The 17,074-nt window shown below is 54.3% G+C and overlaps 3 protein-coding genes across 3 annotated transcripts; 2 read left to right on the top strand and 1 right to left on the bottom strand.

The window, feature by feature from the left end:
- Window positions 1-1,558: 1,558 nt before the first annotated feature.
- Window positions 1,559-3,597, top strand: LOC112531122 (free fatty acid receptor 2-like). The gene is given in 2 exon segments (XM_025146113.3): window positions 1,559-1,587; window positions 2,481-3,597. A coding segment is annotated over 1 exon segment (1,104 nt). The 5' UTR covers window positions 1,559-1,587; window positions 2,481-2,493.
- A 253-nt stretch (window positions 3,598-3,850) lies between these two features.
- Window positions 3,851-10,818, top strand: LOC107050135 (leukocyte immunoglobulin-like receptor subfamily B member 5). Its single transcript, XM_040656692.1, has 8 exons — window positions 3,851-3,860; window positions 5,308-5,439; window positions 8,012-8,047; window positions 8,164-8,442; window positions 8,523-8,834; window positions 8,952-9,092; window positions 9,190-9,227; window positions 9,598-10,818. The coding sequence occupies exons 1-8, from the start codon at window positions 3,851-3,853 to the stop codon at window positions 9,733-9,735; spliced, it is 1,086 nt and encodes a 361-aa protein (XP_040512626.1). The 3' UTR covers window positions 9,736-10,818.
- Window positions 10,819-14,187: 3,369 nt separating this feature from the next.
- CHIR-AB-487 (immunoglobulin-like receptor) lies at window positions 14,188-16,834 on the bottom strand. Its single transcript, XM_046905998.1, has 6 exons — window positions 16,728-16,834; window positions 16,619-16,654; window positions 16,231-16,509; window positions 15,601-15,735; window positions 15,409-15,446; window positions 14,188-14,836 (listed from the first exon to the last, which is right to left on the bottom strand). The coding sequence occupies exons 1-6, from the start codon at window positions 16,825-16,827 to the stop codon at window positions 14,699-14,701; spliced, it is 726 nt and encodes a 241-aa protein (XP_046761954.1). The 5' UTR covers window positions 16,828-16,834; the 3' UTR covers window positions 14,188-14,698.
- Between the last annotated feature and the right edge of the window lie 240 nt (window positions 16,835-17,074).

Here is a 17,074-nt window from a genome sequence, read left to right as displayed (position 1 = left end):
TCACCAGATCTCAATCAACGTCCTTTTGACAAGTCCTATATCCGTTCTGCACTCTCCATCAGGCTGAACTCATGTAGATGTGAGCAGCTGCCACAGAGCTCAGACACGGCCCCAAACAAGAATCCTTCCTTCTCAACTCAGGTTATAGCCCTTCTGGATTCCCCTTGCTCTTTATCCAGGCCATTCTGCCCATGATGCCAAGGAAAATGAAGAAAAGATCATCATTCCGAACACCATTCTACACCACCTCCAGCACAGCTCGATCCCTCCCATACCGGATACCTCTTTCCCTGCTGCTCTCTGGTCACCACCTCACACAGCTCCCCTCAGAGTTCCATTTCTCACCTGATGCCATACGGTGTGAGATATCCCTTTGGCAGTGCAGGTCAGCTGGCCTGGTTCTGTCCCCTCCCAGCTCCTGGTGCCCTCCAGCCCCTCACTGGCAGCACAGGGTGAGAAGCTGAGAAGCGGAACCATCTGTGGCTCTGTGCAGCACTGCTCAGCTACAACTGAACCACGGCTGTGCCGTCAGCATTGGTTTTCTCCTAAAGCCAAAACACAGCACCACACCAGACAAGATGAAAACATGAACTTTATTCCAGTTGAAGCCAGGAGAGAAGGGCAGGTAAGGGGTACGTGGAGGGGTGTAGATAGGGTCAAAGCAGAAGTTGAAGGTAATTATCAATATTTCTAGGGATTACATATGGCATGAAATCAGTTACAAACTTTCACCCCCAGTACTGTCAGCTCTGTGTATCCAAAGGCTGCGGGCACCGAGGAGGAAGAAGAGGCCAAGGCCAAAGGCGAGGGCAGCAGCGCATCCTCTCACCATCACCACCACCAGATTCCCATGGGACTCCTCAGCACCTGTGGGGTGTGAGAGGTGGAGTGACTGCATCCCTGGAAGAAAGTCCCTGGGGATGCCGCCCATGGGTGACACAAGGGGCACCCAAATGGGGGGCTCTGACCTACCTGGAGATGCAGGTCCCCATGTCACCTTCAGCATCACACGGCCCCCAAGGGCTGAGGGCAGAAGATAGGTGTCTGCAATGTGGTAGAAGCACCAATAGATGCTGGTGTCAGCTGGGGTTACCCCAAAGAGGGTGAAGGTGGCCATGCCCCCACCACTGGTGTTCCTGTGCTGGACAGGGGCTGAGTGCCCACCCTGGTGCAGGGAGATGGTGCCCGGATAACCCTGGTTCCTCCTATTTTTGTACATTTACGCCAATTCTGGGACTCCCCACAACCACACAGCAGATGTTTGCTGTTCAGGAAACACCACATTTCCTTCATTGTCACCGCTGCCCCATAGGACACCCTCCTGAAGTGACAGCCCCTCTGTACCCACCCTACACACCTGTGGGGTGTCCCATAAAAAGTGCACCCCCCCCAGTTTTCTCTCCCCCCAAAATGTCCCATCACCCTCAAGTAGTGTCGCTCAGCCTAGGGGGTGTCCCCACCCCATGACAAAGGAGAAAGGGCCTCTGCAGGGAGAGGCCCCCAAGTGTGGCCCCACCCCTGGCAGTTCCTCACTTAACCTGTGGGGCGGGACCCAGCTCCCCACAGACACTGATGCAAACAGAGGAGGTGAGCACATGGGGGGTTCCTGGTGGGCTGACGGATGTGGGGCAGCAGTGTAGTACTGGGGAAAGGTGAAAATTCGTGGGGTTATCAGAAGGGATATGGGGTCATGGGATTATGTGGCAGGATGTGGGGTTGTGGTAGTATGGGTTGGAGATATGGGATCATGGTGCTCTGTATCTCGATACAAGGCCAACGGGCTGCACATGGGGCAAGCAGACAGCACGTGGAGCTCTGGAGTGGGATGGGGGGTCATGGGGCTGTGGGGCAGGACATATGGCTGTGGGGTAGCAGGGAGGGTTTTGTGGTGGGGCATGAGGTTTTGAGGAGTTGTGGGGTGTGGAGAGCTGTGGGAGAGCGGTGGGATTTGGGGGCAGTGATGGGTTTCCAGATGGGGAGGCTCAGTGCCCTGCCCCTCGTCTTCTGCTCACCCTGAGCAGGAAATGCATTAATCAACACCAAATCTCACCCCATGTCCTGCCCCACAGATCCATATCCTGCTTCATAGCTTTCTGCCCACAGCCCCGGAGCCTTCCTCCTGCTGTGCTCATCCTCATGTCTTCGGGATTACTAGGACCACATACACCTTCCCATAGCCCCATATCACACTTCATAGCCCCATAACTCTTCCCACTGCCCCATATCATGCCCTATAGCTCCACATCCAACCCCATATCCTCATTGCCTGTCCCATTCCCCCAGAAATTGACATATTGCCCCACGGCCCCATTTGTGCCCCATAGCCCTGCCTCATAGCCCCATGACTCCATAGTCCAACCCATAGCTCTGCTATCACCCCTTAGCTCATCCTATAGCCCCAGTTTGATACCATGGCCCATCCTGTAGCCCCAGTATGACCCCCTAGCCTGCCCTACAGCTCTGTGCCCTTTGTCCCACAGCCTTCCTCTCGCCATGCTCGTCTTTGCTGTCCATGCGCTGACCTTCGCCTTGGGATTTCCTGCCAATGTCTTCACCTTCCTCACCCTCCTCATCAAAATCCGATGTCACCGTCCTCATCCCCACCTCACCGCTGCCAACCTCCTCCTCCTCAACCTCATCACTGCCGACCTCCTTGTCCTCCTCTTCCTCCCCTTCAAGATGGCCGAAGAGGCAGCCATGATGGTGTGGCCCTTCTCCACAGCGCTCTGCCCCATAGCAAACTTCTGCTTCTACTCCAGCATCTACCTCAGCACTCTCTTTATGGCTGCCCTCAGTGTGGAGCGCTACTTTGGGGTCGTGTTCCCGCACCGCTACAACCGGCGCCGGAGGTTATGGCGGACGATGGCTGCCAGCGCTGTCCTTTCAGTGATGGCATTGTCCCATTGTTCCATCGTTTTTGTGGCAGAATATCACAGAGAGTTTGGTGTCAATGGGTCTGAGGCTGATGGGGAAGGTGGTTATGGGGTGAATTTGACCAAGACCAGGGAATCCGGGATCCTCAGGATCTCCAGCCCCAACACCAACTGCAACATCTCCAGCCTCAAATCCTCTGCCTGCACAACCCCAAACACACCCCACATCCCCACCACCACCCTGTGGACTTCCCAGAATGCCCCTGAGACTCAGCGCCACTGGGGCTACCACTGCTACGATGACCTCTCCCAAACCCAGCTGCACTTCGTCCTCCCGCTGCGCCTTGAGCTCTTCCTCATCCTCTTCCTCATCCCCTTTGCCATCACCATGTTCTGCTACATTGGCCTCATCCGTGCCCTCCTCACTTGACCCCACATCCCGCTGCAGAAGAAGTACCGCACTGTGGGGCTGGCTGTGGTCACCATGGTCAACTTTGGGATCTGCTTTGGACCCTACAACATCTCGCATGTGGTGGGCTTTGTGCAGCAGCGCAGTTCTGAGTGGAGGCCCTACGCTCTGCTCCTCACCACCCTCAGCGCTGCGCTCGACCCCTTCATCTTCTATTTCTCCTCCAGTGCAGTGCGGAGGGCGGTCAGTGGGGTGGCGGGGGCAATTTGGGACACAATATGTAGGTTTTGGGGTTGGTGTTGGCACAGGGAATGAGCCTGAAAGAGAAGGCAGTTATGGGCTAAATAAGGTTGTTGTGATTGGAGTGGGTTGAATGGGGTAGGAGGTCAGAAATGGGGATGGGTCCAGATTCCTTGTGGTCAGCGTGGTTCCACAGATGTGTCCAATGTTTGTGGGTCAACTAATTCTTGGTCAGTGTATCATTGTCCCATGGGGTTGGGGTCAGCATGGAAACATGGTAGAGATCAGTGGGGTCAATGAGATCCCATCAATGTGACCAGTGTGGTCAATGCAGAATCGTGAGTGTGACTTAATGTTGTCCCCGATGTCCAATGGGGTTGGGATCAATGTGGACCAAAGCATCAATGTGGACCCAGCGTTGCTTCATCCCCACTGTCCCCAATTCCTTCCGTGTCCCCCATGTCTGCAGTGCCCATAATATCCAGGAATGTCCCCAGTTCCTCCAATGTCCCCAGTGTCCCCAATGCCCTCAGTGCCCCCAGTGCCCCCAGTATTCCCAGTGTCCTGACAGCTGGCAATAACTTCAGGGCCATCAGCACTTCATGGGGATCCCTCAGCACACGGCCCCTCTCTCCAGGGAAGGCGACTGTTCCCAGATCAGAGGACATCTGCAGCCTCAAAGCAGAGTCCCAGCAGCCCACCGCCATCAGGATGTGCCCTGCACTGTGTAGGGCAGATCATAGGTGCTATAACAAGGCAGAAGTGCTAATTAAAACCTATTCAGCAGCTATGTATTTGTCTGAGAGTTCCTGGTCTCGTGGCAGTGACAGCCTGGCACAGCAGTTGGCGCAGCAGTTGGTGTGGGCAGGGCGAGCAGGAGGGCAGAGCATCGCTCCCCACTGCGGAGATCAGCTCACCCATCAGCTGCCTCCCAAACAACACATCTGGATGCGGTCTCTACGAGGCTGAAAGCTCTTGCCCAAAATCAATGCAGGTCTCCAGAGTGTGCGCACCCCCAAACCTGGCAATGCAGGTCTGCAGCAGCTGGAAGTGCCTGAGCCTGCACCCAGGTCATTGCCTAGGGCAAAGTGGTCAGCTCCACGCCTCCAGACCCCCTTCAGATAAAAGGAGAGAAGGGTGGCTGTTGTAAGGGCCTCCTTCTGAGGGGAACAGAGGCTCTGACACATCAGCCAGACTCTACCTGTAGGGAAGTGTGCTGCCCTCCTGGGGCCCTGCTCAGGGACATCACCAGGACACTCCCTGCTCCGGTTCACCCCTCTGGCTGTTCTCCCTTACTGATGGGTCAGGCCGGCAGTGATGCAGTCACTGAGAGAAGCCTGAGGGCCATGCAAAGGGTGTTCAGGGCACTGGGGTGGTCAGTGGGCAGAGTGGGAGTACAGGTGGAGTTCTCCTCTGCCTCCTCGGTGGCAGTGAGGGATACTGAGAGGGTTGGGAGAACTCATCGGATAAATGCGTGGCTGAGAGGTCGGTGCCACGGCAGGAATTCTGTTTTTTCTGACCACGGGGCGGTGTACTCTGTGCTGGGCTGATGGCTGCAGGTGGATCCCAGCTGTGTGAAGGGGGAAGCGGATCTCAGACCAGGAGCTGGCGGGGCTCACTGAGAGGGCTTTAAACTGGCAGCCTTTTGTGGACAGCGTGAGACATGGAGGGGTGACAGTCTGTGGGGCGCTCCAACTGGGGATGTGTGCAGTGCTCTGTGCGTGTCACCACTGGGTGCCCTCAGTACCACCACCCACTTGGGGACCACAAATACCACATGAGGAGACGACATCACAGCATGCTGTCCACAAGAGGAACAGACAGCAGCTCTCCGGCCACTTCTTTTCTCCTCTGCACTCTCACTGTCCCCAAGATGCTCCTGCCTCAGGGCACCAATGCTGGTGGCCCTCATTCTCGGTGAGTGACAATGGAGACATGGTGCCACAGGGGTTGGTGGCCCTGTGTGGGACCAGGACCATGTCCCTTGCAGGTTGGTGGCTGGTGGCTGCGAGCAGGGCACAGCAACATGAGTATGGGGAGAATGGGGACGGAGGGAGTGGAGCGAGGGCAGGGGGCCAGCAGAGGGGCTGAGGAGGGTGTGCAGGGACAAGGCTGATTGCTGTCCCCTGTCCTAGTGCCCCGACCCTCCCTGTTGCTGCACCCCAGCCAGGGGTTGTCCCTGGGGGACACTGTCACCCTGCGCTGCCACCTGCCCCAGACAACTGCCTGGGTCCGACTCTATCGGTACGAAAATCCAACGTACATCGAGCAGAAGGATAAGGTGCAGCGCATGGCTGAGTTCTCCCTGGCTGGCATAAAGCAGTTCGATGCTGTGAGATATCGGTGTCAGTACCAGGGGTTGGAGCCATCAGGGACATCGCAGAAGAGTGACCCTGTGAAGCTGGTGGTGACATGTGAGGGCACTGAGGATAGCAGATGGCCCTGGGCTGTTCCCACAGGGCTGTGTTCCATCTCTATTACCTCTCTGTGCTCAGATCACAGGTATCCCCCACCTGGCATTTCCCTCAGCCCCAAAGAACATGTGAAGATGGGGACCAATATCTCCATCCAGTGCTGGAACAAGAAGCATGGGGCCTCCTTCCTCCTGCACAAGGGAGGGCACTCAGCTCCAGTCTGTCTCGCTCCAATTTATAGGAGGGAGAGAAGGTTCTTTGAAATATGTATGCCCGGCGTGAGATTAAGAAACAACGGTTCAAATGTTGGTCCGACCAGTTTATTACAAATGTTAATAAGGGAGATGGGGAAAGGAGAGGACGGACACTATTAAGGATTGGGGTGATGGGGAAGGGAAGGCGAGCGATAGGAAATATAGAAAGAGGCATGAATTGTGTAAAGCGGGGATAGTCACCACCAGGATCCGGCAGCAGTCCCGTTGCACGACGTTCCGACGGTCCGAGGCCGAAGGGCAGGAGCAGCGAGGCCGGTCTTGGGCAACGAAAGGGTGCAGGTCAGGGAGGAAGCAGCATGTCTCGGGTAGCAGGCCCAGGGAAGTCCGTCAGCAAACGGTCCGTAGAGAAGGATCTGAAGGCAGGAAGCTCGTGTCGTGGTGAGAGATCATGAGAGATCAGCCTCTGTGTTTCGGTGAGAGAACCCCTCAAGTCTGTCATGGTGAGAGATAAGCCTCTACTTAGCCGTGGTTGTTGGACCCTCTTTTATCCTCCATTTTCTCCTGCCTACGTGACATTCCTGGGTGCTTGAGCAAGAGTCCTGGGCATACCTCCTGAGATGGCCATCTTCCTCCAGATAAGTCCACACAAAAAGACCGTTTCTTTCGTTGTCCCTGGCCTTGTCCATCTGTGCTCCTTAGAGGATATCACAATTCTTAGCCAGGACCTGTCCATCAGTGTCCTCAAGACAAAAGATTTCTCTGCTTTGCCCAGGACTTGCCTGGACTTGTTCCTCAGCAAACTTGGTCCATCCCTTGTTCCTGTCCTTCTCATTCAGTCTGCACAGTGATTTCCTGATCTGATGGGTCTGGCAGCACCACACACCCTCGCTGACTGCTATTCCCTTCAGCCGTGAATTGGCTCTGCAGGGCTGCCAATGGCCCCTGCCAGGATTTCAGCCTTCCATCAGCAGTGTGCTGAATGACAGCCTCTCCTTCTGGACTGTCAGCAGCTCTGCTACCAACACAGCGCACACTGTGTGGTTCTGAGCCCAAGGCGTTCCCGGTGGGGAAGGGCACACAGTGCCCCTTTTCAGCTCCTCAGGAACAGGGGAGCAGCCCAGCTCCGGCATTTCCCAGGCAGCCATGGCTTGTCCCTGCTCGGACCTGTCACAGCATGGAGCCTTCCTGGGCTACAGCTCAGAGGTCACCTCCGGACCTTTCCGGACCTGTCACGGGCAAAGCTTTATCTACATATCTCTGTGACACCAGAGAAGCTGCATTTCTTGATGTCTCCTTTTTGCCAGGTGGTGACTTCAATAATTGCATGAGCGCTCTCATCCCCTCGTTCTGCACCATCACTGCAACACCTCAAAATGGACCATGATTCCTTTTTTCCCTGCATCTCTCTCTCTTACATTCCTTCTCTGCTTCTCTCCAATTTCTCTCCTTTCTTTTCCTCTCTTTTCCTCATTTTCCCCCCAGTCATCTTTTACGCTTCTCCTGCAGCAGCCATGAACAAAGGCAGCCCAGGGTTGAGAGCGTGTGGGGCACCTCAACAGGCGCAGTGTGCAGAGTGCATCTCTCCACTTGTCGCACCCCAGAGGGGCCCCACAGTGCAACCACCCCTGTCGGCTAATATGTCCACATCAGGAGGTGACATCATATCATCCTGAAAAAGAAAGGGGAACTAACCGCAACTCTCCGGCCACTTCCTTTCCCCTCTGCAGTCTCACTGTCCCCAGGCTGCTCCTGCCTCATGGCACCAATGGTGGTGGACCTCATTCTCTGTGAGTGACAATGGGGACGTGGTGCCACAGGTGTTGGTGGCCCAGTGTGGGACCAGGACCGTGTCCCTTGCAGGTTGGTGGCTGGTGGCAGCGAGCAGGGCACAGCAACGTGAGTATGGGGACAGGGTAGAAAGTGGACAGAGGGAGGGGTGCGAGTGGAGGGGGAGTGCGGAGGGGCCCAGGAAGGTGTGCAGGGACAAGGCTGACTGTTGTCCTCTGTCCTAGTGCCCCGACCCTCCCTGTCACTGCACCCCAGCCAGGGGGTGTCCCTGGGGGACCCTGTCACCCTGCGGTGCCACCTGCCCCGGCTGGCTGCCTGGGTCTGGCTGTACCAGGATGGAGGTTGGTTGTACCCCAAGGGGAAGGAGAAGGAGCAGGACGCGGCTGAGTTCTCCTTTGTTAGCACACTGCGGGGACAGGCAGGTCGTTATCGGTGTCAGTACCGGGTGTCTGAGTCAGCCGAGGTGTCAGTGGAGAGTGACCCTGTGGAGCTGGTGCTGACAGGTGAGGACACTGGGGACAGCAAATGGCTCTGGCTGCTCCCCACAGGACCGTGTCCCACTGCTGTCCCCTCCCTCATGCAGATCTCAGATATCCCCCATCCAGCATTTCCCTTCACCCTGAGCAACATGTGGGAACAGGGACCAATGTCACCATCAGCTGCTGGAACAAGGATTACGGGGCCACCTTCCTCCTGCACAAGGATGGGAGCTCAGAACCTATCCAGCGCCAGGACTCCAGTGGTGGGGACACAGCCACTTTCACCCTCTTTGGGGTGACCCCAGCTGACAGTGGCACCTACAGGTGCTCCTACCGCCCCTGGCACTACGCCTTCATGTCCTCACCCCTTGGGGACAGCGTGATGCTGGAGGTGACACCCACACCTGCACCCCCAGGTGGGTCTCAACCCCATTTGGGTACACCTGGTGCCACCCATGTGTGGCTGTGTCACCTCCCGTCCCCTTGGAGGTGGTGGTTGGGGATGTGATAACGCACACATTCCGACCCCACAGGTGCTGCAGGCAGTTCTCGTGGGAACCTGGTGGTGGCAGTGGTTGGTGGATGCACTGCTGCCTTAGTCTTCATCCTCGTCCTTATCATCTTCTTCCTCCTCTCTGCCCTCAGACGTCGGACACAGAGAGATGAGAGCCCTGGTGGGGAAGGGGTTAAATGTCCTTATTTCTCAGTAGATCCCCTCAAACGTCCCTCAGGCTCCCCCATAATCTCATTCCCCTCCGTGTTTTGACACAGGTGCCCCCCCCAAAAAGCCTGAGACCATGGAGTTCCAGGTGAGTGACTGGGTCAGGGAGCACCAAATCCCAATCTGACTCTTGAAGTGCTCCCAGACCCACATAGAGCCCCAAACTCTGTCCATGGAGACCAGAGGGGACTCCCCACCCTCTCATGCTTTGCCCTAATGTTAAGCACACCCCCAAACTCAGCCCACGAGGAACTCCAAATCGGCATCAAGGAAACAACCTGGACCCAGATCTGAGCCCCCTGATCCCCCTGACCCCTCTGATCCTTAAACACCCCTCAGACCCCATGGACACTTTCACGCCATGTAGTAGGAACCCCAAACATCACCCGTGGGGTGTCCCTCCCAGATCACATTTGGGACCCCCATGGTGGCACTCTGTATTCCAACTGTGTCCTCAGGTGCCTTCCAGTGACAGCGAGGGTCTGACCTACTTGGAGCTGCAAGCTGTGACACCCAGCACACAGCCCCCCAGCCCGCCAGCAGCCCCACAGCCCTCTGTTATCTACACCGAGGTGGCCGTTGGGGGGCGCCACTGATGCCTCCATACGTGTGCACAAACACGTGTGTGTTGTATGCACACATGCGCTTTCAGCATGCACAGTGCACTTGTGTTGTGTGTGCTCACCATCACGTGTGCACTGCATACAGGTACCACTGCATGTGTTCATATGTTTCCTGTGTGTGCACCATCCCATGTGCACAACAGTTGTACACAGATGTGCACTCCGTGATTAACTCCGTTCCTTTGTGTCTGTGCGATGCCACGTGTGTACACCAGCATATGTGCACAGTAGTGCATGTGTGTGTCCTTAGCATGCTTTCTGAGACGGGTAAGGAACGCATGATGTGACCAGCAACACTTTGTGGACAGCTCTTCGTTCCAAAACATTGCTTTGGAGCCGTTTGATTTCAAAGAGAAGCTGTCCACAAATGGATGTGTATTTCTGCTCCGAGCCTTGGCTGACTCCATCGTGGTATCCACCCCAGCTGACTGGGAGAGGTGCGACTCAGGAGGCAGAGAAAGATTCACCTCCCTCCAAACCCACTCAGGGGGACGGTGCACATCTGCTCCCTGTGCCTGCACTATCCGTGTCCTCACTGTGTACGTGTGTCCTCACCATGTGCCCCACATCAGCACCTCGTCTGTCCCCACAGCACACACATGTCCCTCCCGTGTGCGCATCTCCAGCTCCACATCCCAAACCAGCACGCGACCCCACCGTGGTGTTGGGGCAGGATTCCCATTTCTGCAGGGTTTTATCCCACATTCCTGGATGAGAATTCTGATTCCAAAGTGTTTCATTCTGCTTTCTGAGGGAGGATTCCTATTTCTGGAAGTTTTACCCTTCCTCTACCTCTGAAGGTTTTCATTCCTTCTTCTGGGGATAATTCTTGGATCTGAAGGGTTTTCACCAACCTCTGGGAGGAGATTTCCCATTTCCAAATGTTTTTGTCATCATTTCTGGTAGAATTATCATTTGTGGATGTATTTATCCAAACTTGTGTGAAAAATTCCCCAAACTCTTGGGGAAAATGCAGCCCCAGGAGCAGGAGATCCAGCCGGAGAAGGACAGATGAACGGATGGCCAATGTACTGGTGCAAACCGTCTCCAAACCACTGAAAAAAATGAAATGGTAACACAGGGGAAAAAAAAAAAAAAAAAAAGAGAGAGAGAAGAAGAGTGAGGGGTTGGAGAGGAGAGGAGAGGAGAGGAGAGGAGAGGAGAGGAGAGGAGAGGAGAGGAGAGGAGAGGAGAGGAGAGGAGAGGAGAGGAGAGGAGAGGAGAGGAGAGGAGAGGAGAGGAGAGGAGAGGAGAGGAGAGGAGAGGAAAAGAAACAAGTCGTCTACAGGCCATGAATCCGAGAAATGCTGGCTCACATTCTGAGAGCAAGGCAAGGTCCATCCCTTGTTCCTGTCCTTCTAATTCAGACTGCAGAATCATTTCCTGATCTGATGGACCTGGCAGCACCACACACCCTCGCTGACTGCTATTCCGTTCAGCAGTGAATTGGCTCTGCAGGGCTGCCAATGGCCCCTGCCAGGATTTCAGCCTTCCATCAGCAGTGTGCTGAATGACAGCCTCTCCTTCTGGGCTGTCAGCAGTGCTGCTCCCAACACAGCGCACACTGTGTGGTTCTGAGCCCAAGGCATTCCCGGTGGGGAAGGGCACACAGTGCCCCTTTTCAGCTCCTCAGGAACAGGGGAGCAGCCCAGCACTGGCATTTCCCAGGCAGCCATGGCTTGGCCCTTCTCAGGCCTGTCCCGGCATGGAGCCTTCCTGGGGTAGAGCTGTGTCATGGTTTTGCAACTTGGCTATTGGTATTCCACATCATAACATCAGGGACAAAAGAGAAGAACTACGTATCCCAGAGGACCTCACGGTCACAGAAGGAAGACACATCACGGAAGATACGTCATCTGGTTGCGCGCGGTGCTTCTTCACTTTCGCTTGCTGCTGGGAGAGGAGTGGCTGTGCTTTCCAAGCCGGGCGCCTTCATCAAGTAAGGCTTTCGGTTTCGGAAACTCTCTCTCTCTCTCTCTCTCTCTCTCTCTCTATCGCTCTTTCGCTCTCTCTCATTTCATTTGATTTATTATCCTTACTCCCAATTAGATTGTATTATATCGTGTCATCTTGCATTCCAACATCGTAGTTAGTAAAATAAGTTCTCCTTCTTAGATCGTTGCCGCTGCTCCGTCTTTTTCTCGGGAAGCCGGGGGGGAGGGGGCCCGCGAGCCTACTGCCCCCCTGTCACAGGCACAGATCTATCTAGGTAACTCCGTGACAAATTTTTGGTGGAGAATGCAGGCAAGATTCGTCTGAAGCTTTTAACGTTAGTAAGAAAAAGGATTTTGTTAAGCCAGACTGTGAGACTACAAAGCATTGCTGGTGTTGGTGTGGCCTTCATAGATTAAATTATAGCCTGGGCAGTCCGCCAAACTCCAGACACTGTACCGAGTGGTTTTCGTTTGTTTTCCTTTTTTTTTCTCCTTCCCTTCACCCCCCCCTCCCTTTAGCAGTTACCAGCTATGAGGTTGCTCTTTATTGTCAGAGCACTGTATAAGGGATTAAAAGCAATCATGTTCCTTGCCAGTTACCAGTCTATAATTAACCTCTTGATGTGTTGCTGTGGAATTATGTTTATATATAACCAAGTAAGGGCACTGATAGAGGCGCCTGTCTGGTGGCTTTATGCAATGTTGTATAATTTGAATTTTGAGACTTTTGAAATAGTTTCCAGGCTTCCCTCTCAGTTTGTCAAACGTTTTTCAAATACCGAATCAGTGCTCATACTTGTGTGCATGTTATCAATATCCCTGAATGTATTGCTCTTCATTCGTGCTAAGTGGAAGAAGCCTCCAAGACGAGAGAATGATGACAGGCAAGGAATATGGAAAGGTTTAGGAAGAATCTTAGAAGCATGAGGACCCGCCATACCATGGGATTTCACTCTTGAGCATCTGAGGGATCCCGAGAAACTGAGCCAGCATTTGAGTCAGGGACGGTGCGGCTTAGATAGATCAAAGGAAGTACGGCTTATCTGGGGCTTGGCTACTGCCTACCGTGCTCTGTATAGTATTGTTCTGGAGAGAGAGAGTTTCCGAGTGGAGGTGCAAGCCAAAGGGGGAAATCTTCCAGTCAGACCTGATCAGTCACAGCAGACACCAGTAACAGTGTCAGTAGCCCCTGTAGAAGGCAAGAAATGGAAGCGGGTGTCCTCATGTCTAGAGCGAAAAAAAGAAGAAGAGGTGGAGGAGGAGGTAGAGGAAGATCCAGGCGAAGGGACTTCCTCAGAACCAAGAAAGGCAAAAGCAAAAACTAAGAGGCATGAAGAGGACAGCGATGAAGAGGAGATCTCTATTACTGTTCGTCGACCTCTCAAGATGACTGAAATCCAAAGCTCAAGGAAGGAATTTGAACGATGTTCGTACAAAACTATTGTCACCTGCTTGCTTCGCTGTTGGGATAGTGGGGTCAGTAGCTTGTCTCTAGATGGTAACAAAGCCCGCCAACTAGGAGACATTGCCAAAGACAAATCCATTGACAGGGGAATTAGTAGATGCTTGGATGGAGCTGCAACCCTCTGGGACCAAATATTAATAGCTGTGAGGGAAAGGTATCTCTACATAGAACTTCTGCAGCCTGCAATGAAAACGTGGGATACAATTGAGAAAGGTATCCAGTATTTGAGGGAAATAGCCCTGGTGGAAATGTTATATGACTCTAATTTTGTTCCTAATGATCCACGCCAAAACCATGATCCGGAGAGAGTGAGGACAACACCTGAAATATGGCAAAAACTTACGAGAGCAGCACCAGACAGATACGCCCCCACACTAGTGGCCACATTCCACAGATATGAGGAACAACAGAGAAGACCCCTAGTCTTCGAATTGATTCTTACACTCCAAAACTATGAGTAACATCTACCCCCAACCCACGTTTCCATTTCAGCCGTCTCAGAGTTAGCAAACAGAGTGGGTGAAGTACAAGAGCAGATGTCCCTATTGATTAATCGTGATGAACCCGTAATAGTATCAGAAACATTTGACGAAGATCAGGATAAGCAAAGGGGCCTAATGAAAGAAGTTATCAAACTAATGAAAATCCAGTTAATTAAAGAAGATGGATCCCCCTCCTCACCTGTATCATCAAAAATTTCAGCTATTGAAGGCAAACGCTTTCCTGCTTGAGTGAGAAACTTCTTCCTGGGGTAGAGCTGAGAGGTCACCTCTGCACCTTTCCACACGGAGGGGATCTGACAGCACCGCCCCGTGAGTGTCACGTCCTGTGCATGGAGGGTGGGAGGGAGGGAGCACAGGGACTGCGGTGCTGTCACACAACAGCAGCTCAGCACCACACAGCTTTCATTCTCACTGACCCCTCCCAGTGGGTTTGGGGTGAGAAATGGAGAGAAAGAGGAAGAATTTGTAGGTTCAGATAAAATCTATTTACTGAGACCGAAAACGAAGAGAGACATAACAGCAATGATGATGAGATATACGAATATATTTTTCCAAAGCAAGTGATGCACAAAGGAATTGCTCAGCACCCAAAGACCAATGATAAAACTGGAACAGAATAGGAGGCAGGAAATATTGGGGAATCTATAGGGGATCTATCGAGCATCAGTGGGAGATGGAAGGGGAGCAAAGGGACATGTCTGGGGATGTCCAGAGGAGGGATAGACTGGGACAGATGAGGGGTTCTTACAGGAATGGTGGTGGTGTTTGGGAGCGGATGGGAGAGCATTTGGTGGTCTCAGGGACTGTTAAGAGATTTGAGGGGATAAAGAAGGACTTTGGGGTAAGAGATGAGCATTTAGGGATTCGGTGTGTCTGGGAAGCATTTGGGATGCACCAGTGAGAATTTGGGATTGTTAGATTTGGGGAGGTTATCTGGTTTGTGGTTAGAAGAGGACATCAGGGAGTCCCAAGCAGGGAATTTGAGGTCTGTCCCCTTCCACACACCCCTGAAATGAGACACTTGGGGAGGCCCATCAGTGCGGTAAATCAGTGCTCACTGTGGTGTAGATGACAGGGGACTGGGGGGCAGTGGGGGAAGTGGGAGGCTGGGGGCACGGGATGGCAGCTGGCATCTCGGCGTAGGTCAGATCCTCGCTGTCCCTGGAGGGCCCCTGGAGATAGGGGAGGAGAATGGGGTGCTATCATGGGGGTCCCCAAGATGAGTGAGCTGAGGGTGGGTCTGTAGTGTAGGTATGTGGGGGATGTGGCCATGAGGAGGAGTCTGCATTTGTGACTGGGCTTAGCTTTGAGGTCTGCATGGCGGATGTTTGGGGGTCCAGCCGTGGATTTGGGGTGCCCATAGGGTCTCGAGGTGTTTAGGGACGGGTGGAACACAGAGGCTCAATTCCGGTGTCCCCATGGGTCATTGGATTTCCCTGTGGGTGCATTTAGTGCCCCTCTAGTCCAGTTCTCGTTGCCTATAGGGTCTAGAGGGGGTTAAGGCTTGGAGGGCATCTTTTGTTCTGGGTATTTAGGGGTATCTGTGGGCTGGGGTTCCCCACAGTGCAGGTTTGGGTTTCCCAAGGGCTGGATACGGGTGGTGCACATAAATGTGAGGGTAAGCCATATGAGGTTGGGGGTCATTTGTGGTCCCCATGGGGAAGATTTGGGGTTCTATGGAGATGCGAGGTGTGGGTCTTAAGAAGTGAACTGGGATTTGGGGTCCACTGACCCTGACACTTACCTGCAATTGCACTGACTCGGGCATCTCAGGGGTGACACCTGCATCAAAAAGAAGAGGGGGAAGGTTGGGAGTTATGTGTGGGCCTTGAGGGACTACCGGGGATCCATAACAGATCAGTACGGAGTCAAAGAACACAAAGGGGATGACTGCGGGGACCTGTAGGGAATGGAAACCATTTTAGTCCTTCCTCACCAGCACTCTCATCTCTCCGTGTCCAGAGGCTACGGGCATCGAGGACAAAGTAGAGGCCCAGGCTGAAGACCAAGACAGCAGCACAGCCCCTCAGCACCGCCTCCACCAGGTTCCCATGGGACCGCCCCGTGGCACCTGTGGGCTCCGAGTGCTTGGGTGTCCCCATCACAGGGCAGGGATGCCGTGACAGTTCCACCCATGGCTGACACTGGGGCCCTACAAATGGGATCTCCGACCTAACTGGGGTTGCAGGTGTGGGTGTCACCTCCACCACCATGCTATCTACATGGGGTGAGGACACAAATGTGTGGCCCTTGGGGTTGTAGGATTTTTTATTAGTGCTGGCAGTGGCCAGAGTCCCCCCTCAGTGGGTGAAGGTGGCTGTGCCCCACCAGTGGGATCCTGGCACAGGATACGGGATGAGCATTCATCTCTGTGCAGGAGGAATGTGGCACCACAACCCCCATTCCAGCACTGGGTGGTGACATCAGTCCCCATTCCCACATGTTGCCTGGGCTCAGGGAAATGCTGAGCTGAAGGAAGCTGCAGTCTGTGTGCAGGGAGGGGAAGAGATGGGACTTGGCCGTGTGGGAAAAGCTCAGGGCCAGCCGGTGTCCACAGTGCCCTCACCTGTCAGCACCAGCTCCACGGGGTCGCTCTGATTTGTTGTCCACAGTGGCTCTGACACCTGGTACCAACACTGATATGTCCCGGCGTCCTCCAGGTTTGTGACAGCAAAGGAGAACTCAGCTGCATCCTGCTCCTTGTCTTTTTCCTTGTCAAATCTCAGAGTTCCATTGAGCCAGAGCTGGACCCAGGCAGCCATGAGGGGCAGGTGGCAGCGCAGGGTGACAGTGTCCCCCATGGACACCCCCTGGCTGGGGTGCAGTGATAGGGAGGGTTGGGGCACTAGGACAGGGGACAGCAGTCAGCCTTATCCCAGCACACCCTCCTGGGCCCCTCTGCTGGTCCCCTGCCCTCGCTCCGCTCCCTCCATCCCCATTCTCCCCATACTCACGTTGCTGTGCCCTGCTCGCTGCCACCAGCCACCAACCTGCAAGGGACACGGTCCTGGTACCACACAGGGCCACCAACCCCCGTGGCACCACATCCCCATTGTCACTCACCCAGGATGAGGGCCACCGCCATTGGTGCCATGAGGCAGGAGCAGCCTGGGGACAGTGAGACTGCAGTGGGGAAAGGAAGTGGCCGGAGAGGCAATCTCATTTCCCCCTGGGGACAGGATGCCATGATGTCACATCCTCGTGACAGATTTCCCCCATCTGTGGTGACAGTGCTGGGTCCCAGATAGGGTCACACACTCAGATCACTGCACACAGCCTCTGTTGTGGTGTCCCATGCAGGCGGTCATCCCCTGAGTGTCCCACACTCCCCAAATTTCTGCCATCACGTGGCCTTGAGTGGTGTCCTCCGTGGTTTGCCCAGCACTGAACATGTGGCTTCAATGGCGCGT

Source organism: Gallus gallus (assembly GCF_016699485.2).
Source record: "Gallus gallus isolate bGalGal1 chromosome 31 unlocalized genomic scaffold, bGalGal1.mat.broiler.GRCg7b 31_unloc2, whole genome shotgun sequence".
Lineage (NCBI taxonomy): Eukaryota > Metazoa > Chordata > Aves > Galliformes > Phasianidae > Gallus > Gallus gallus.
Note: the sequence above shows the minus strand (reverse complement) of the source record. Positions and strands in the feature narration are given on the sequence as shown.